The sequence below is a fragment of the Aedes albopictus genome, chromosome 2 (assembly GCF_035046485.1).
Source record: "Aedes albopictus strain Foshan chromosome 2, AalbF5, whole genome shotgun sequence".
NCBI lineage: Eukaryota > Metazoa > Arthropoda > Insecta > Diptera > Culicidae > Aedes > Aedes albopictus.
In genome coordinates this window covers 459,421,251-459,443,238 of record NC_085137.1, presented here as the reverse complement: position 1 = coordinate 459,443,238, position 21,988 = coordinate 459,421,251, and the positions used below count along the sequence as shown (strand labels likewise).

At 43.7% G+C, this 21,988-nt stretch overlaps 2 protein-coding genes and 1 long non-coding RNA gene across 8 annotated transcripts in view; 1 reads left to right on the top strand and 2 right to left on the bottom strand.

The window, feature by feature from the left end:
- LOC134288608 (uncharacterized) overlaps positions 1 to 11,094 on the bottom strand; it is a 21,570-nt gene extending 10,476 nt beyond the window's left edge. The window contains exon 1 of the mRNA XM_062853944.1: positions 678 to 11,094. Within this exon, the coding sequence (XP_062709928.1) occupies positions 4,563 to 9,914 (5,352 nt within the window). The 5' untranslated portion in view covers positions 9,915 to 11,094 and the 3' untranslated portion in view covers positions 678 to 4,562. The remainder of the gene's footprint in view (positions 1 to 677) is intronic.
- The window catches only part of LOC109418942 (ribosomal protein S6 kinase beta-2), a 189,508-nt gene that overhangs the window by 27,300 nt on the left and 140,220 nt on the right, over positions 1 to 21,988 (bottom strand). The gene's annotated exons all lie outside the window — the stretch shown is intronic.
- LOC134288609 (uncharacterized) lies at positions 2,022 to 21,988 on the top strand. Its single transcript, XR_009998062.1, has 2 exons — positions 2,022 to 2,127; positions 11,086 to 21,988. It is a non-coding gene; the product is annotated as an uncharacterized LOC134288609 (long non-coding RNA).

The following is a 21,988-nucleotide window of genomic DNA, read 5'->3' as shown; positions in this document are numbered from 1 at the left end:
GAGTTTCTCCATGGACTCATCTCAGGATTTCTCCAGAAATTCATCTAGAGATTGCTTCGGGAGTTCTTCTAAAAACTCTAAACTCCACTAGATTGCTCCCAGAATTCTTTTGAAAACTCCAACAGGTACTCATCTAGAAATGTATCCAGAGATTACTCCAGGCATTAGTCCAGGAATTTCTCCAGGGATTTTTCAAGGCAATTCCCCAGGGTATCCTCCAGGGATTTCTTAAGGAATTTCTCGAGAGATTCCTCCAGGAATTGATACAGGCATGTCTCCAGGAATTTATCCAGGGGTTACTCCAGGCATTCCTCCAGAAGTTCCTCCAGAGATTTCTATAGGGATTCCTCCAGGCATTAATCCAGGATTCCTTCAGAAATTATTACCACAATTTCTCCAAGAATTTATCTAGAAAATCCTCCAGGGATTCATTTAGAAATTACCCCAAGAATTCCTCTCGGAGTTTATCCAAGAAATATTTCAATAGTTCTTCCTGGGATTCCTGAATGATTTCCTCCTGAGATATCTCTAGGAATTCTTTCAAATATTTTTTCAGGAATCCTCCAGGAAATCCTCAAGGGATTCTTTTAAAAATTTCCCCACAAATTCTTTCTGGAATTTATTCAAGAATTATTCCAGTTATTCCTCCTGGGATTCTTCCAGGATTTAATCCAGACATTTTTCCAGGGACTCCTCTAGGAGTTCTACCACGAATTTCACCACAAATTACCCCAGGTATTTCTTCAGGAATACTTTCGGTAATTTATTCAGGAATGGATCCAGGAATTCCTCCAGGAATTTCTTCGGAAATTCGTACAGCAATTCCTTCAGGAATTGTTCCGGGAATTCCTCCAGAAATCCTTCCAGGGTTTCCCCCAAGAATTAATCCAGAAATTTAGTCTCCGAGGTTTCCTCTACACATTCCTCCAGGAATTATTTCATGGATTCCTTCAGAAATTCCTCCGATGATTTCTCCAGTAATTCTTCCAGAAATTCCTTCTGAAATTGCTCCTGTAAGTCCTCCAGAAATTCCTCTGGAAATTTCTCCTGGAACTCCATTAGAAATTCCTCTCAGAATTCCTCTAGGAATTTCTCTAGAAATTTCTTTGGGAATTTCTCTATGAATATATTCAGAAATTTCTCCATAGATTCCTTCCAGAATTCCTCTAGAGATTCTTCCAGGAATTCATTGAACGATTCCTCAAAAAATTGATTAAAGGATTCCTCCTGGAATTAATCCATGAATAGTTCCATGGAATTTCCCCAAGATTTCCTATAAAGATTTGTCTAGAAATTCCTCCTGAAATTCCACCTGAAACTTGTCCGGAATTTCCTCCAGGAATCCCTCCTAAGGTTCCTCCAGAGTTTCAGAGATTTCTCCAGGGTTCTTTCCAAGAATATCTCCAGGGATTCTTTCAAGAATTTTTGTAGAAATTTCTCTAAGAAATTTTGCGGGAATTCCTTATGAGGTTTCTTCAGAAATACTCCAGGAATTCCTTCAGAAAGTCCTTCAGTAATTCATATAGGAATTCCTTCAGGAATTCCTCAGAAATTACTACCGCAGTGTCTCCAGGAGCTCCTCAAGAAATTCCACCAAGATTTACCGTAGGTATTTCTTCAGAAATTCCTACAGGAATTTCTTCAGAAATTGATCCAGGAATCCCTCCAGGAATTTCTTCGGAAATTCCTACAGCATTCCTCCAGGAATTTCTGCAGGAAATCCTTTAGAGATTGCTTCCGATATTCTTTCAGGAGATTCTTCAGGAATTTCAACTTCAGGGATTCCTCTAGAAATCCGTCCAGGAGTTATTTCACGGGTTCTTCTAGAAATTCCACCAGGAATTCCTCCAAGAATATACCAGAAATTCCTGCAGGGATTCCTCTAAGGATTCTTCCGTGAGATTCCTCCAAGAATTCCTCCTGGAATTCCTCCAGAAGTTCTTCTGGGAATTCTTCTAGAAGTTTATCTTGGAATTTCATCCGAAATTTCTCTAATGCTCCAGGCATTACTCCAGGAACTTCTCCAGGGATGCCTCCTTCAGAAATGTATCCATTAACTTTGGAGCCAATGGCTGAAAGTCTCTTTAAAAAAGACAAATCAATCAATCAATCCATTAACTTTTCCAGGTGTTCGCGCCCGCCGCGGTTTCTTTTCGGACACTTGGTTAAAAACTCGATAATTAATGAACGAAACACCGTTTATTACGCGAACAGAAATTAACTACATTTATTCCGGTATGGATCGAAAGAGGAGATGTTTCCTCCGCGGCGGTTTATTCTGACTAATTTACAGAACAGCTGTTTTTGCCTACACTACCTACTCTGCTGATCGCTTATGTATTAGATACACAGCTGACGCGATCGACACGATCGTTAGCTGCAGGTAAATAAGGTTTTTAGATTCGGCTCGATTCAGAGAGAGTGAGAGTTTGGACACGGTTGGCTACCTAGGGATGCGCAAGTAAACTTGGCATCGATGTAAATTTTGTCTTGCTCTAACATTAGCCGGCCGCCTTGGAATCTTTGATTACAATAACTGTCCTACTCTAACACAAGCGTCCGTGACGAACAATACAGTTTGTTTTGATCAGATGGACCGAAACCAATATCCTATATACAAAATTCAATTTTTGGTAGGTATACAAAACAATTATTATGTAGCTGGAGCCGACTCGGTGCAGGATTGATCGTCACACTACTGACCTACATTCTGATTTGTCAACACACTTGACCTAGTTTTGGTGATCTACTGTTTGTTGTTGATTCTGCTGCAGTCCGTCGGAGTTAATCTGTGGTGCACCGAACCGGGACAAATGAACATAAGCCTGATGCTATTATTGAAGTTGCTGCTGCTGCTGATATCACGGACGTGGAGAACTGATTGGGTATTGACGACGACGTTGGAAGAATTCTTCATTGGACTGTGCATCGGGTGAGTAGAGGTGCGTAAGTTTCGCCGATCGGACGGGGCTGTCTGCTGCTGGCCGCAGGTCAAGTCGCTGAAAAAGATGAAAGGGTGCTTTTTTACCTTTATAATCAAAATTTGAAGCGACTTGCCTGGAACGGAGGCCAATCTGGCCTCCGTACGTGCCGGGTAGCACTGGTGACATATCCACTCCGCATCGGGTTGATTGATGAACGTTTCTTCCAGGTTCTACTTCTGTTTTCACTCTCGATTGGCGATTTTTCGGCGACTGCCGTGGGATCTGTGCTGACTGGAGTACGTTGACGGAACGATGCTGGCTGAACTGCGACGACGAAATATCGCCCTGTATGTTTGGATGTCGTCGGTATGGAGGATGACGAAACTGCGACGACGGATTGTCGCACTGGACGACGGAATCGAGCGGGATGCCGTTGGTACGGATGGCTGTCGAAACTGCCGCGACGGATTGTCGCGCTGGGACGGCCGGATGCCGTCGGAACTTGCAATTGTTGGTGGAGATCAGTGAAATACAAATGCTGGAAGAGATGAGAGGGTGCTTTTTAATCTTGTTAATCGCATTATAAAAAGACTTCCCTGGAACGGAGGCCGGCGGGCCTCCGCGGGTACCGGACGGTACCGATGTCCCTCTCACTCTCGTACTGGATAGACGAAGCATTGGATCTGGGTTGGTGCTACGGTATCGGACGGAACTTGACTGGATCTGCGGACTGGGCTGCAAACTGCTACGACGGATTGCCGCGCTGGGACGGTAGTGTGCCGTCGGAACTAGGGACTGCCTGATTTGCCGCGACGGACTGCCGCGTATGGACGGGAATGATAACGGAACTTATGGCTGCGGATCTGCGACGACCAAGGCGACGACGGATTGTCGTGCTGGGACGGGACTGCCGTCGGAACTGCTGAATGGAACTGCGACGACGGACTGTCGTGCTGGGATGGCGGTTTGCCATCGGAACTTCGGCTGCTCGGTTGACGTAATTCGGTGGTGATGTTGCATGATCGCTATCGCTGAAACAGATGAGAGGGTGCTTTTTTACCTTTATAATCGAATAAAAAAAGGACTTGCCTGGAACGGAGGCCAACATGGCCTCCGCGGACGCCGGGTGGCATCGGAATCCCTCTCACTACTCAGCTACGATGACTTCTGGGGATTACCTACGGGCTGCTACTGATTTGACGAAGCTACGTACTGCGAGCGTCGATCTCACTGGCCAAGCTAGATGACGACCACTTGTAGCACGCCAAGGGCAAAATGTGCACTTTTGCCCTCTACCAGATGCGGTTGCAGGTTACCTCAAAATAGTCAAGGGTGGTACCAAATAAAGTACGGGACTAACGGGGCGCCGGAGCGCTGGCGTTGAACGCCGCTGAAGCATTCATGCTGGACGAACTTCATTCCATGCAACATCTGACCACCACCGAAACTATACAGACCTCGAATGACGCTTGACGGGCTCGATTGGAATCTTGGTCGGAGACTGCTCCGGATGACCGGAGCCAGGGGCGATCGTGACTGGGAAAAATGAGCGGGTTACTTTTTGGAAAAACACAATATACAAACGACTTAACTGGTATGCGGAGGCCGATGGATTCGACCTCCGCCGGTGGAGGAGATTTAGTTCTCCCCGTTCGACGATACAATATTGTCACGGATGGGCAGCACGCAGATCTTTGATACTGCTCTGCGGTAGCTGCCGTCTTTGGTCTTAACCGTTACGACCCGTACATTTCCGTCTTCGCCAGCGTGAACGTCTGTCACCCGACCGAGCTGCCACTTCAGAGGCGGTCGTTCTTCATCCTTCAGAACCACCATGGTCCCTACCGCAACGTTGTTCCGACGTACAGTCCATTTCGTCCGGTTGTGGAGGTCCGACAGGTAAAGCTTGGACCAGTTTTTCCACAACTGCTGTGTGTACCGTTGAGCCTTTTGGAAGGCTGACAGTCGATTTTCGGGAATTCCATCCAGATCTGGTTCCGGAATGGCCGTGAGGGGACGCTGGATCAGGAAATGCCCGGGAGTTAACGCTTCGAAATCGTCCGGGTCATTACTAAGCGGAGTCAGCGGCCTGGAATTCAAAACTGCTTCCGCCTGGGCTAATACCGTTGCCATCTCGTCGTACAGGAGCGTGTGCGTGCCGATCGTCCGTTTGAACAGCATCTTGAACGATTTGACTGCTGACTCCCACAGTCCGCCGAAGTTTGGCGACCGCGCTGGGATGAAGCGGAATTCTATCTGCTCCTCGTTCGCTTCCCTGACTACGTCCGACTGAAACTGCTGATTGATGAACAGCCGACGAAGTTCGTCTAGTTGACGTCTCGCTCCAACGAAGTTTCTGCCATTGTCGCACATGATTATCTCCGGCTTACCACGCCGGGAGGAGAAGCGCTTCAAGGTCGCAATGAAACCTTGAGCGGACAAGTCTGCCGCTAGCTCCAAGTGTACAGCCTTGGTAACGAGGCAGATGTAGACGGCAACGAAGATCTTCACTGGCCGAGAACGTCGGTGCGGGTAAGCGACTTGAAACGGGCCGCAGTAATCGACTCCTACGCGCTGAAACGGTGGACAAGGAGTAACTCTCTCCGGTGGGAGATCTGCCATGAGCTGATCCTGGATCTTTGGCCTGACCCTGAAGCAGGGCACGCACTCGTGAAGCACCTTTCGCACGAGATTCCGGACACTTGTCGGCCAGAAACGCTCTCGGACGGTCGAAATGATCAGCTGTTGTCCGCCATGCAGCAGCTTCAGATGGTAGTGGGCGACAACGATGTACGCGAACGGATGTCGATGATCGAGGATGTATGGATGCTTGCGCCGGTTTGTGATTGACGCGTGATGCAGCCGGCCGCCGACGCACAGTATTCCGTCCTCGAGTTGCGGGTTTAGAGCTAGGATCTTCGACGACTCTCTAACTTCTCTACCGCTCGTCAGGTCTGCCAACTCCTGCGGAAAGCTTTCTTGTTGGCAGAGGCGAACCAACGCCTTTGTCGCTTCCTCGAGCTCAAGTTTCTTGAGGGGTCCTTGTCGTCGCGTACTTCGGTTGGCCGATTGCGTATTGTAGCGGAATCGTAACATCCAGGCAGTGATGCGCTGGAGGTCGCTGAACGATGACCGGAGGCTGAAAATGTCGCTTGGTTGGATTACCGGAAGTGCTGCAGAGACGCTCTTGACTTCGAGATCCACCGGATCGAAATCGTCTTCGCTGATCGGTGGGGCTGATGGCCAGTTGCACTCGTCCAATCTCAGCCAATACGGCCCACTGAACCAGAGCGATTCGTACTGCAACTGTGCGGGAGCCATTCCGCGGGAAATAATATCCGCCGGATTCTGCAGTCCAGCAACGTGATTCCAGACACCGTCCTTCGTTATGTGCTGAATCTCCGAAACCCTATTTGCGACGAACTGCTTCCATCTTGACGGCGATGACGATAGCCAACACTTGACGATGGTTGAGTCCGTCCAGAAGAAGCACCTTGCACGTATGCCAAGGCTGCTCACGACCTTTTCGAAGAGGTGGGCTAGCAGCAACGCAGACGATAACTCCAACCGTGGAGTCGAGAGACGCTTGTTCCCCTTTTTCAGGTTGTCGAGTGGGGCGACTCGTGACTTCGCCGTCAGCAACCTCACACACACCTCCCCCGTTTCGGAGATGGTTCGCACGTAGAAGCAAGCACCATACGCCTTGTTTGACGCATCACAGAAGCCATGTAGCTCGATAGCAGTAGCATGACCGCCGGTTCCTACCCAGCGGGGAACAGTTAGGTTTTCCAATCCAGCTAGATTGCGTCTGTACTCCTGCCATTGCTCCTGTAACTCGGGACTCAGAGGGTCATCCCAGCCGCAACTCTGCTTCCACAGCTCCTGGATGAAAATCTTGGCCTGAATGATGACAGGTCCGACCAGACCTAGCGGATCGAACAGGCGCGAAACGTCGGAGACTACAATGCGCTTCGTGATCATCGCAGTCCCGTTGAACGAGGGGAAGGTAAAACGGAAGACATCTGTAGCTGGTTCCCACGCTAAACCGAGGGTTTTTATCGCTGTTTCGGCGGAATCTAGTGCGAGGATGGAACGTTCATCTCGAAAGTTCTCCGGGACGACTTCGAGAAGCTCCGCGCTGTTGGAGTTCCATTTTCGTAACGTGAAACCCGCTGAATCCGACAGCTCGATGACTTCCTTCACCAGCTGCCGACCTTCGTCAACTGTGTCAACTCCTGTGAGCATGTCGTCCACGTAGAAGTCTTTCTCGATTACTTCTGACGCTACGGGGTGTGACGCCTTTCCGTCTTCAGCGAGACGCTGTAGGCATTTTGTAGCCAGGTATGGAGCGGACGAGGTGCCGTACGTGACAGTAGTCAACTCGTACGTTCGAAGCGGTTCACTTGGATCGTTCCGCCACTTGATGCTCTGCAACGGGTAATCTTGGGGCTGGACTCGGATCATACGGTACATCTTGGCAATGTCGGCGTTCACGGCTATGCGATGTGTTCGGAACCGTAGACAGATGCTGGATAGGTCGTCCTGCACGACGGGACCAACCATCAACGCATCGTTCAAGGAAACACCGGTCGACGTCTGGCACGAAGCATCAAAAACCACTCGCAGTTTTGTGGTCGTGCTGTCCGGTTTCAGAACTGCGTGGTGCGGCAGAAAGTACCTCCTGACATCTTCAGCATCGCCTTCCACTTCCTTCATGTGCCCTAGCTCGAGGTATTCGCGAATGAACTCGGCGTACATCGCTTTCAGCTCGGGATTAGCTGCGAATCGTCTTTCCATTCCCATCAGTCGCTTGATCGCTGTTGTCTCGGAATAACCTAGCCGACTGATTACACTCTCCTTCTTCGGCAGGGTCACAATGAATCTGCCAGCCTCGTCTCGTACGGTTGTCCGGTTGAAATACGCCTCGCAAGCTGACTCTTCCAGTGACTGCGTACTGTGACTTCGACAGGTTTCTAGGTCCCAGAACTTCGTGAGCTGGTCTTGAAGATCGTTCGTGGAGCAGACGAAAGTTAAGGATGGCGATCCACCGACAGGGTGATCGGGTATCTTGCCGGAGACGATCCAGCCAAACTCAGTATTCTGTAGCGTAGGTCCATCTTCAGTCGCCTTGTGTCGCTCGCTTCGAAGCAGGTCCATGTAATACTCTGCTCCGATTATGATGTCTACCGGTCCTGGTTCGTGGAAACGCGGATCGGCGAGGAAGGCTGCTTCGGGAAGGTTCCATCCACTGATGCTACAACTGGCTGTCGGTAGCGAAACAGTCAGCCGCGGGAGAACGTTGAAATGCATCTCTTGCGAGAAAGCCGACATGTCCTCCAACCTTGGCCGAACTACAGCGCTGACGAGTTTCGTCGACGTGCTGATCGACGAACCGATCCCTTGAACGGAGAGAAGTGATGGCGACGCCTGGAAATGCATTCTGCTGGAGAACTCTTTCGTCATCAGGCAGTGCTGGGAACACGAATCCAGCAGGGCTCGTGCTAGCATAGTATTGCCGTGACGATCTTGGACCCTCACAAGGGCGGTGGAGAGCAGAATGTTGTGTGTGGGAGTAACTGGGAGTGCAATGTGTGTTTGAGTGGTGGATGTGGCTGTGTTGGTGGCTGGTGACTGAGTGCTCGGTCGTTGAGAGTTGCTGGGTGTAGTGTTGCTAGCGTTTGATGTCTGTGGTCTCGGGTTCGGTCTTGGTTGCGAGGATTGTGGCTGTTGTCTGGTTTGTGTCGGAGGATTTGACTGCGATTGTGGAACGGAGGATCTGATTGGTGCTCCATGCAGAAGAGTGTGGTGCTTCTGCTGGCAGTGACGACAGGTTCCCTTATCGCAGTATCGGGCCCAATGGCCAAGGCTGAGACAGTTTCGGCACAGCCTTGCCTTCGAAACAACTTCTAGCCGCTCCGCAACTTGTAACCGCTGGAACTTTCCACAGATGAAGGCGGGATGCCACGAATCTCCACAGAATGGGCACTTCCTCGACGGTTTGACGGTGGTATGGCACACGGATGGCTTCGATGAGCGATAGTCGGAACCGCTCGGCTTCGAACTCACGGGAGCGACGGATTGCAGTACTGCACAATGGCTGCGAAGAAAAGCGATCATGTTCTGGTACGTTGGCACGTCCTTGGAGTTGTGTTGCGTTTCCCACTGCCGTAGCGTGGCAGGATCCAGCCGGGAATACACCATGTAAGCCAGAACTGTGCTCCACGCAGCGGTGTCTTCTCCAATCTTCTGCAGCATCTGGAGGTTTTTCTCGAACCCGCTGATGAGGTTGCTCAAGCCGTCGTAACTCTCGCGCTTCATACCTTCCACGGCAAACAGAGCATCGAGGTGGGCCTTCACTATGAGTTTTTTGTTCTCGTATCGGGATTCCAGCGCCTTCCACGCCACGCTGTAGTTTGCAGCTGAAAGCTCCACAGACTCGATCTCTTGCAACGCTTCTCCAGAAAGAGCCGACTTCAAATAGCTGAACCTGTCCATGTCGTTGAGTTGCTTGTTCTCATGGATCAGGCTGCAAAAGCTGTCTCGGAACGGGACCCACTCCTTAATCCTCCCACCGAACGACGGAAGGCGAATCTCTGGCAGCTTCACCTTTGAAAAAGAAGATTCTGACCGGTCACCAGGTTGACCGATTCCGGATGTCGTCGCGATTGGTGGTGGGGGAGCTCGCTTCGATGTGAGACTGGCCTTCAAGCGAAAATACCGCTCCTCGAACTCGGTAAGCGCCGCCAGGTTGGCCTTTTCGCGCGCTCGTACATCCTTGTCATCTTCATCTTCCGAGGTTTCATCTGTTAGCATCTCAATCCGTTCCCGAATCGCGTAGAACTCCTTGCAAATTCCTTCTAGGGATTCCAGGCGCACTGCTACTTGAGATTCGTCCTGGGTAGGATCGTACCTTCGCGCGAAATTCTCCAATCCTTCCAACGTATTCAACACACGTCGTTCACTCTTACCAAGGGCGCGTAGATCGGCCATTGATAACTATTTGAACACAGCACTGCACTGCGATTAACTGCGTAAAACGCAATCAATCAAAATAACACACTGCACAGCACTAGCACTTGCACCAAAACACTCGCGATCGACTCAACGTTCCACAAAAATCGCGACCTCGAGAGACAGTTTGACTGCTCGACGACAATGTAGACAGCAGCGAGGGGAATTACGACCAGGGAGGACCAAACAAGCCACGAAATCCAGCGAACACCGAGACAAACAACGACTAGCGGACACCTCAGGGCTATGCTCCAAAATAAGTAGCAACTCGCATGCACTTCAATCATTTATTATCACCAAAAGCCACATGCAATAATCCACCCAACATGCACTATACTTCCCAATAGTAAGATGTCCGTCCTCCGCTGGGCTCCTTCGCCTCGATGATAGCGCTTTGGTTTCGTCCCGTTTGTCGTCCCTCAAGATGTCCTCGCTGTTCTCAGCGCGCTCTTCCTCGCGATGGCGCCGCACTTCCCTGGCTGGTTATCACACAAACCTTCGCGCCACAGCTGCAGCGATGGCGCCGGAAACATTCACTGGCGCTGGCCAGACTTCTCTTCACTTAAGCACTCAAAACCGGCGGGAATTGCCTTCCGCCCGCATCTTCCGAGCCGTGCAATTTTTTGCCGACGGCTTTCGCGCACTGATAGTCTTTTTGTCCGTTATCACACTGCGCTGGCAAACAGCAGCTCACTTTGCACTGGGGATTGCCGGGTTCCAACACGGAACCGCACACAAGTGTCCCTTTAACCAATCCGGTTCGAAGGACCAAATGTTCGCGCCCGCCGCGGTTTCTTTTCGGACACTTGGTTAAAAACTCGATAATTAATGAACGAAACACCGTTTATTACGCGAACAGAAATTAACTACATTTATTCCGGTATGGATCGAAAGAGGAGATGTTTCCTCCGCGGCGGTTTATTCTGACTAATTTACAGAACAGCTGTTTTTGCCTACACTACCTACTCTGCTGATCGCTTATGTATTAGATACACAGCTGACGCGATCGACACGATCGTTAGCTGCAGGTAAATAAGGTTTTTAGATTCGGCTCGATTCAGAGAGAGTGAGAGTTTGGACACGGTTGGCTACCTAGGGATGCGCAAGTAAACTTGGCATCGATGTAAATTTTGTCTTGCTCTAACACCAGGGAATCCGCCAGGAATTTGTCCAAAAAATTTTCTAGGATTTCCTCCAGAAATCCATCTTGGAATTGCTGAGAAAATTTGCTTATGATTTCACAAAAAAAAATGTGCCTATGATTTTTCAAAGTAGGTGGTGTCTGTGGAAAATGTTTGATTTTCACTGGAGTTTTCCGGAAAATTAGGCAACCTTGATTTTTTTCAATTTAGTTTTTCAAATATATATGATCCCTACCTTATTTCATTAACCTTCAGAAACTTCATACCAATTTGTACGATAATAAAAAAAAATCCCCTAATGCTCCAGGCATTAGTCCAGGAACTTTTCCAGAGATTCCGCATGGAATTTTTCCAGAAGGTTCTCCCGGATATCCTCCAGAAATACATCTAGGAACTCCTCCTGTGATTTCTTGAAAAATTCTTCTAAGGATTCCTCCAGGAATGCATCCAGAAATTCCTCCAAGCATTCATCTAAAAAATTTTCTAGTAATTTCTACAGGGATTTCTGATGCGGATTCTTCAGATTTTTTTTTTTGCTGAAATTCCTAGCATAATTGCTTTTCGGATTCCTCCAGGTATACTTTCACAAATTACTCCAGGGATTCCTGCAGGTATTGCTTCGAGAATTCTTGTAATGATTTCTCTCGGGATTTTTTTTTAATTATTCAGCGGTTAGTTAAAAAATTTCAGTATTCCGTTCTTAATGTTTTTCAGGGATTCACCCCAGGGCTTTTTCAGGATTACTTGTAGATTTTTTGAATAATTTGAAGGATTTCTAGAGGAATTCCTCCAGCGATTTGTATTGAAATTCTTTTAGATAATTTTAGAGGGACATAGAAGCCAAAAAAATCTCCAAGAAGTCATCCAGGAATTCTTTCACAATTATCTCATGAATACCAAGTCTTTTACAAGTCCAATCATGAATACCTTCAAACTTACGATTACATCTTGCAGCACCAGCTTTTAAATACATTAAAACTTCCTCAATGATCATTTGAACTTGTGCGTTGTTTGATAGACGCAAAAATACCCCTGGCCCACGAAATAAAAGAAATTAATAGTGTCCGACTAGAAATCACCTCCAGCATGGTTTTAATGAATACACTCTCGTTTACGCTTCAGCTACGTACATCTATTCTCACTAGGAATTCACAAACTTTTGCTGGAATTCCATTGCAAATTCAACCAGAGTTTTTTTTCCTACATGATACTTGATTTCCATAAAATGCTAGAAAATTCAAAGATTCTTAAATATACCCATCCAGGAATTCCTGGAAATTATCATTTAGATTTAATTTCTCAGCGATTTAAAAAAGAAGATGTACAAAGTATTGCTTGTCTCCAATAACTGTCAATTTAAACACATATTATGCCAAATAAATTTCTATTACTGTACGTGCAGTTGAAACCCGGAATTTTCAACTAGCGAAGTTGGGTTTTTCTCCAAATCCGTGCGTCGGACCACAGTGGACGACAGTGGTTTTCAGATTTTTTCTAATTTCCATATATAAAGTCATGAAAAATTCCTGGGGGGGGCCTGGCGGTTTCTGGGGGGGGCCTGGCGGTTTCTGGGGGGGGGGGCCTGCCCCCCCAGGCCCCCCTCTAGTTACGCCAATGTCAATGCCTATGCTGTGGGCCGCCCATCACGATAAACCGGAGCAGTCAATTCCTTGACTAAATAATGTGACCGAAACGTTGGACGATAACTTAAAGGTAACGTTTTTGAATTATTGCTTCCAAGATTGAAAGTCATAACTTTCCAACAAGCTATATCTGTTAGGACTCTAGAGCTCCTAGAGGTACAATCTTCCTGCTACTAGATCAAGCAGATATTTCCGGAAAGCTTATGATTCTGATCAGATCTTGCAAATTCCAGGAGGACGTGGATGAATCTAGGAGTTAAAACTCATCCAGAAATTCATCTACAAGGATGTTTTAAAAAATTCATCGATTTCGACCGGCTTTTTTTTCAAAATTCATGCAATTCTTTCCGGGATTCCTCCTAGAGAATCTTCCAGGATTCCTGAATTCCGATCAACATTTCTTTCAGTATTTCTTGTTTTTTTCACGGGTCTTCGGCGTTTTCTTCAAGAAATTGTCACTGGATTTCTGGTACCGTTTACTTCGAGAATTCTATAGCAGTTTACCTCAGAATATTTCTCCGAGGTTGCCGGAAGAAATTCCGGTGTTTCCAGGATGCTTCTGGCAGTGTAAGCGCTAGACTAGGAAAGAATAGAAATATGTAGAATATTTCCCAGAGGTAGCCGCGGAATTTCTCCCGGGATTCCTTTTGAATGATTTTCCAAGATTCCTTCCTTCAGGATTTTTTTCCAAAAATTTTTCCGCAGACTACGGGAGTTTCTGCCGGGGATTGTAGCAGACTGTGTGCGCGAGCGGCTGCGTTGTCACGCGTTTTCTTTGCACCGCGATGTTTTGAATATTGCCGGCCGAATTGAGAAATGGATAGTGGCGCCATACATTTCGCAAATTTTACCTCAAAAAGTGTTTGTAAATTGATTTTTAGTAGTGTTGAGCAGGATGATTCGCGATTGTTGTGAGAGTTTGTCTCAATTCCATCGAGGTGCCGGAATTCGTTTTAATTTTCGCGTGTAATTTTTGGTGATATTGCTGTTGGATGTCTGAGAGACGGAAGTTGCCAATAATTTGGTAAGGTTGTGCTTTTGGTAACGGACGGAAAGGAGGCATACCGGCGATCTGAGACTGTACAACCTATAAATTTGTGCGACTTGCTCAATGCTAATGCTACAGCTAGACTTTACGGGAGTTTCTACCAATATTTTTTTCGAATGTTATTTCAGGATTTATCCTGCAGTTCCTCTGAAATTTCTGTAGAAGTTTAACCAGGGTTTATTCCAAAGTAATTCCTGGAATTTCTATATATAAGAAATTCACTGACAAATAGGGTATGTGTTCCATCATTAATCTCACGCTCCCATATTCATCCTATTCGAAAACAAGCGATTACGGTACCGATTGATTCCGTTATTTTTGTTTTCGTGGGTGCTCACTTCTAACAAAAAATACAAAAATAAGAAACAAAACAAACAGCGCTTCAATCCTTTGTTTTTCGTAAGATGAAAATGGGAGCCACATGCTTAAGAAGGGAACCAATACCCTATTAGATGAAATGCTGGTGAGGAATTCCGCGAGGAACAATTGAAGATATTTTGAGAGAAGCTTTGGAAGAATTCCCGTGAAAAACTAGAACTTCTCGGAAAGTTTCCTGAGAGTAATTTCGGGTTGAATTCTGAAAGCATCATAAGAAATCGCACGAGAAACTTCAAGCGAAATCCTGGAAAATTCCCTGGTAGGCATGTAAAGAAAAAATCTAGAGAAATCTCGCAGAAACTGTTGGAAAGGTATCCAGGAAAACCACTAAGAGAAATCATTCATTCAAGTTTTGGGAAAGTTTGAAGGACACTCTGGATGGACTACCACAAGAAGCAATGAGAGTAAAACCGGGGAAATCTCTTGAAGCAATGTTTCTACAAAAATCCGGTTTCCCGGTAGAAATCCCAGAAAATAATCTTAGAAAACCCAGAAGGAACACCAGCAGCAAATACGAGACACAAAAGTAGATGGAATCTTTGGAGAAAGTATGTGTCCAATCTAGAAACAAACTCTAGCAAACTTCTAAAAAAACTCTAGATAAATTCAAGGAAGAACTCAGTAAGAATTTTTGATGGATCTTCAAGCAAATCCCTAAACAAACTCCTAAAGAAAATTCCAACCCGTGCACAATGGTCGGAAAAAGATAAAGTTCGGCCAAAACTCTTTTTATGTGTTTAATCGAAGTTATAAGTTATCTAGATATGTTATATAGTATTTTTAGTGTTTAAAAAGGGGTATTAAAAAATTACGTAACTTCAATAATTTCGCAAACGGTAAAAATCAGCAAACCCCACATTTCTTGCGTTTTTTGTTAGAAAATCAATTTGCATTTAATTAAATGATCATCTTTCGATCAAATCCAATCAAGTTTGTTCAAAACGTGTGAAAAATGTGGGAAAAATGTGGGAAGATAAATTTTATTTCAGTCAAAAATGAAAAAATAACGTAAAACATATGAAAAAACATTACTATTTTAAATAGCTCTAATTTGAAAAACTGCAAATTTCTGCAAAAAGTTTAAACGTTTTTATGCAGCCCTAAGCATGATGTTTAAGAAGTACTATTCGAAATTGCGGCGACACGTGACGACACGAACCGTTTTTTAACTTAAAAATTACCAAAATTCCTAAGGTACAATATATGAGAATTTGAAAAGTTTTGTGACATATTAATTTTGCACCATACGTACATTCAAACAGTCCAATAACAAGCTTTCATATGCTGGATAACATAAAACATATATTCCATTCTCAAAATATTAATATTTTACTTTTTTCTAATAATTCATTTTTAATTTTATGACTTAGGCCACTTTGGCAGTGAAAATGTCTTTGAAATACAAAAGCTGGTATGCTTTTAATTAAGAATCATAAAACTACAATGCATTATCTTTGTTATAAGGCGAAAAAAAATAAATATCAATTCCGTTTTTTCAGAGTTTTGGTCGCCTTTTTGTATGGAGCCCGACCAGTGGCGATTCCCTAACCTCAAATCTACCTGTTCAACGATTGTACATTTTTGTATTTTCTCAACAAATTAGCTTGTAATTAGTAGAAAATGACAAGAATAGCCGTTTACATCTATTTTCAATTTGATTCTGATCCTGAATTCTTCACAAATGTAAGTTTTAGGGCCGTTGAACAGGTAAAAAGTGAGGTTACGAGACGCCACTGAGCCCGACCAATGTGCCGTGGAAGATTTCTTGAGAACACAGGATTTCTCCTGACTTTACTAGAACACATCAGAATAATCAGAACTATATCTGATTCACTATTTTTTTTTTTCAAAATTGCTAATATTCCACCCTTTTTTTCAGATTTCCTGTAAGTTTCAAGATTTCCACAGGAATCCCTACATTACTGCACCACCAGTAAGAATCTGTCTTGTTCCACAGACTACGGAATAACAAGAGTCGATCTTTCACCCTTTTATATCTTTCGTAAAGAAAGAATATTCGGTCGTCTTGAACCTTTTAGTCTACCCATTCCAAGTCGAGTTCAAACTATGTACGGCCTCTCGGTTGTCTCTGGATTGCGTGTGCACAAAATGCACTTTACATTGTCAAGGTGCAATCAACGGATTAGCCGTAAGTAATAGGTATAATCTCTTGGTTTGTAAACATCGCCAGCAGTAAAACAAACAAACAAACTCGAAACCGTCCAACAGTAGGTAAGTATTGGTGGAATAGATTTTAGAACAACGCCCGGACGAGTTTTATTGATGCTGAATAAATATTGCAAAGTGATAATTATGACCAACACGCGCCGTCGTGCTTTGTGCACTGTACCGCTTCCAGTCAGGGGGAGGTTCGAGCGAATTACAAGTTAAGCCCTGGTGCACCGATGCATCAAAGATAAAGAGACGTAGCAGTTGGAACAATTTTCTTTGAAACTATCCGCTCAAGCCCAAGGATTAGCCTGTGGTCGCCTGGTGAATGAAAATGGATTTTTGAACATATTCCGTCTAACATAGAAACGATTCTTTAATCACCATGTTCTCTTTCACATTTCTTCAATAAATTATTGTGATTTTTAAACCAATTTTAATACGATTGAGTGTTATAACATTTTGGAATATGCAGCATTAGTGATACTTTTCGGAACGCTAATCGTTTCGAGCAATGTGTCTGTCTACCAGATGGAGTTGCTAGTCCACATAGAGGTTGCGAAAACGATCGGTGCGCCTCTAGTTTTGATGTTCACAACTAGTAAACTTTAAAAAAGGATGTTATGTAATGTAATCGATGACAATTTCGCCAGTGTGACGTCCGTTTGACTGTGTGGGCACTGTCCATATACATTCGATTTCAAGTCAAGTGGGCGCCGGCACTGGTGCCGTGTTTATACGATGGTGCTGGAAGAAAATAGTCGTCGTCTTCGGCTCGAGACGAGACGGCGTTAAATTTACGACTGACCGGAAATTGAACGCAACAGTTGGTGCGCTGGAGACTGTGTGAAAAGTATGGCTTATTTTCCTAGAAATTTAAACAAATTTCCCAATTTGTTTCCACAAGCAAAATGCAACTTAATTGCCATTATTGACACAGAACGATCAAAATAGTTTAAAAATATGTGGTTAACACATGGAAAGTTTCGAATCTTATATTATTAATTCTGTATTATCCTCTCTATCAGTTGTGCCAGAAAAAAATACCTATGCCTTTGCAGCACAAATACATTCAAAAATTCCTTCATGGACTTCTCAAGAAATTCACCAAGGCATTCCTCCAAGACTGGCACTTGGAATATTTCATGAAACTCCTTCAGGAATTTCTCAACTAATTCCTCCATAGATTCGTCCACGAATTCTTCCCGTAACAGCTTCAAGAAATTCTCTAGAGATTCCTCCAGAACATCTTGATGAGTTTCCCGATGAAATCCTCCAGAAAATCTTCCAGAAATTCCAATCAGAATTTCTCCCCAAGGATTCCTCCAGGGTATATTCCAGGAATTCATCCAGCAAATACTCCAGGAATTCCATCAAGATTTACTCAGGAATTATTCTATGAATTCCTCCACTAACACAGCGCAAAATTTTTTTGTCTCAAGAGCAAACTTATGTGTCTCCGAAAGATTTTGGGCCGTTGAATCCAAATCCGGGCTCAGATTTGCTCTAACACGTCACAATTTTGAGCTATACCTCAATTTATAGGGCAAAATATGCGATTTTTGGCTTTTTTGGCAGCAAGCCATTAAGCAAGGAAATATTTTTTTAAGCAATCAAAAGGTTAATTGGTCAATTAACATCTAAATTAACGACTCATGCAAAATATTTCGTTTAACCTAATCATATTTGATAGATTTTAGCATTTTAAGTTAGTATGAAAACTTGCATGCAACTTTTGGAGGGTGACTTGTATGGGAAATATCGTACCTAACATAAATCGCTTAAAACTATCAAATTTGATTAGGTAAAACGCAATATTTTGCATGAGTCCTTAATTTAGATGTTAATTGACCAATTAACCTTTTGATTGCTTAAAAAAATATTTCCTTGCTTAATGACTTGCTGTCAAAAAAGCCCAAAATCGCATGTTTTGCCCTATAAATTGAGATATAGCTCAAAATTGTGACGTGTTAGAGCAAATCTGAGCCCGGATTCGGATTCAGCGGCTCAAAATCATAAGTTTGCTCTTGAGACAGACAAAAAGTAAATTTTTGTTACGCTGTGTAATTATTACAGGAATTTATTTAGGAATTGTTCCGGGAAACTTCCCTAGAATTCCTACAAGAAATATTCCAGATATTCCTCCAGGAATTATTCCAAGACATCCCCCAGGAACTACTCTTGGGAATCCTATAGATTTCCTCCAGGGATAACTCTAAGAATTGTTCCTGGAAATACTTCAAGAAATCCTCCCGGAAATATTTCACGAATTATTTTAAGAATTCCTCCAGAAATTACTTTATGAATTATTACAGGAAATGCTCCAGGAATTCTTCTAAGAAATATCCCAGGAAGTTCAGTAACAATTCCTGCATAAATTACTACATGAATTCTTCCAGAAAGTACTCCAAGAATTCCTCCAAGAAATTCACGAAGAAATTCTTGTATGCATTTTTGTAGGATTTCTTGGAGAAATTGCTGAAAGAATTCGTCAAGGAATTCCTGAATAAGTTTCTGGAGAGATTCTTGATGGAATTCGTGAAAGGTATTCCTGGTGAAAATCTTGGAAAGGTATTCTGAAAGGGGTTGTTGGAGGAATCCTTGGAGGATGTCTTGAAGGAATTCTTGTAGGATTTCCCGAAGAAATTCTTGGAGAAGTTCCAGGGGGGGGGGGGGTCCCGAAGATATCTATTGAAAATTGCCTGGAGATATTCTTGGATGGGTATATAAAGGAATCCCTGGCCATATTCCTGAAGGGATTCTTGAAGGAATTTTTGACAGAAGTATGGGAGCAGGTCTTGGAGAAATTATAATTAGTGTTCCTATAGGAATACTTGAAAATTCCTGGACGGATTCTTGGAGGAATTCTTAACAGAAGTGTTGGAGAATTATCTGGAGAAATCCTGGGAAAAAATCCTGGAGGAAGTTTTGGAGAAACTTTTGGATGAATTCTCGGAGAAATTCCTGGTGAGATTTTTGGAAGAATTCTGCACAGAATTCGTGGAGTAATTTTTTGAAATTTTTTTGGAGGAATTCTTGGAAAAAGTCACGGACAGGTCCTGCCGAATTCCCTAAAGGTATTCTCGGATGAATCGCTAGAGTTGTCCCAGGAGTATTTTCTTGAGAAATTTCTAGAGGGTTCCTGAAGAATCTTGGAGGAATTTCTGGAGGATTTTCGAGGCGAAATTCTTGGGGAAATTGTTGTAGGAATTCTTAGAATTATTCTAGGCAGATGTCTTGAAGGAATTCCTGGATGAATTCTTGGAGAAATTACTTGAGAAGTTCTTGGTGAAATTCCTGAAGATATTGTAAGAAAAATTTCTGAAGGAACTTCCGGAGGACTTCCTGAAGGAATTTCCGGAATAATCTCTGGGGCAATTTCTGGAGGATATCATGGTATAATTCCAAAAATAATTTATTAAGGAATTCCAGGAGGAATTCCCGAAGAAATTCCTGAAGGAGTTCCTGGAGTTATTTCGGGAGGAAGTTTTGGCGTAATTCGTTAAGAAATTTTTGGAGAATTTTCTAATGAAATCCCTGAAGGAAATCTCGGACGATTTCTTAGAGTAACTCCAGCTGTATTATTTAAAGGTTTCCTGAAAAATCCTCGTGATATTCATTAAGAAATTTCTAGGGGTATTCTTAAAAAAATCTTTGAAAATCCCTGAGGAAACTCTTGGAAGTATTCTTCGAAGAATTTCTGAAGAAGTTCCTTGAGGATTTCCTGAAGTAATTTCTGTAGGAATTCATTGAAAAATTTCTTAAAGAATTCCTGGAGAAATGCCTAAAAGAAATCTCGGAGGAATCCCAGGAGTAATTTTTGGAAGAATTTCTGGAGGATTTCCCCCAGGTTTCTTAAGGAATTCTTCGAGGAATTTTTGAGGAACATCCTAGAGGGCATCTTAGAGGTATTTCTTGAGGAATGCTTGGAGAATTTTTTGGCAGGAGTCTTGGAGGACCTGGAAAAAATCTTGGAGGAATTCCAGGACGGACTCCTGTAGGCATTTCTGGAGGGTTTGTCCGAAAGAATCCCTGAAGAAATTTTCGGAATAATGTCGATATAAATTCATGGAGTTATTCTCAGAATTATCTAGAGGCGTTAGTCATCTAGCTTCGGAATGTGGGTTCGATTTCCGCTCCAACCGGGAAATTCTTTTCGTCAAACGAAAAATTCTCCACTGGACCACAGGGTGTTATGTGTGTTGTCCGTTGTTCAATGCTAGTGCTTGTTCAGTCTGTACAACCTCTGATTGAAGACGGTGTGGTGTATTTTTTGTGTAATTCCTGAAGTAACTTTTGAGGATTTCCTAAATAAAATTTTCAAGCCATTCCTGAAGGAACTTTTAAAAAAATCCCGGAGAATTTTTGAAGTAATGCCAGGAATAACTAAATACTAAGGGAGTTTTTGAAGAATTTCACGGTGGATCCTGAAGGAATTTTTAGAGGCATTCTTGGAGTACAACAGAATCGTGAAAGAATTTTACTGATAGAGTAAAGAGAAATAAGAGTAGAGCCTGCGGACGTTGAACGTCTTAATTCCAGAATAGTTTGGATGACCTAGATCACCAAGTGAATGTTGTAATGTTATCAGAATTGCACTCTGAGACTCTAAGAGTAGCGTAGATTATATTTCGCGAGCATTCGCTACAATAAAAACATCCAAAGATTTACAGATATTGCGGCCGATACTTCAAAATACATTGGGGTCCATTTATATGCCAATAGACACCCAACTAGCAACACATAGATATACTCGCAATATTATGAGGTGCAACAGACATAATCGTGAAAGAATTATGCCGATAGAGTGAAAAGATACAAGAGTAGAGCATGTAGACCTTGAAGATTCTAATTCCTGAATAGTTTGGAAAGCCTGGAATAACCCATGAATGCACCAAAATGATGCAAATAATGCACTGAGACACAACTATAGACTACATTCCACGATTTCTTTTTTACAATTAAATCATGATACAGTATGTAGATATCGTAACCCAAACTTCAAAGTGTATTGGAGGCCATTTGTATTTCACGGATTGTCCAACTACCACAATATGAAGTTGCTTGTAACATTGCGAGGTCTAATGGACATCAACGTGACTAAATTTCTTGAACAGAGTGATTACAAATGATGATAGATCCAGTATATCTTAAGAAAATAAATTCCAGAGTAGTTTGGATGACCTCAATCACCCTATTCATGCACCATAAATTTTCTTGGGATGCTTTGAGGCTTTTTGAGTACCGTAAACCGGGGTCAAATTGATCTCCGGGTCGAAATTGATCAGACGATTTTCGGTTAGATAAAACATACTTCAAATAGTTTCAAGCAAATATCGTTTAGTATCGGTTCCCAACTGCACGATAGTAGAAAGGAAATTATTTAAATTATGCTAAACCTAACCGAAGAACGTGTGATCAATTTCGACCCGAAGATCAATTTGACCCCGGTTTACGGTACCGTAGACTATGTTCTGTGATCATTCATCGTGTATAAAATTTGGTCTAGAATGATGAATTTGTGATACAAACTTCGGAGTACTTTGGAGGCCTTAGAATAGCTCTGGGATGAAAACTTCAACAGACTATGATGGGTAGTGATACATTGCATGTCAAGGATCAGTCAAAACTATTGATGATAAGCAAAACGATGAAATTTGAGCAAAAACATGT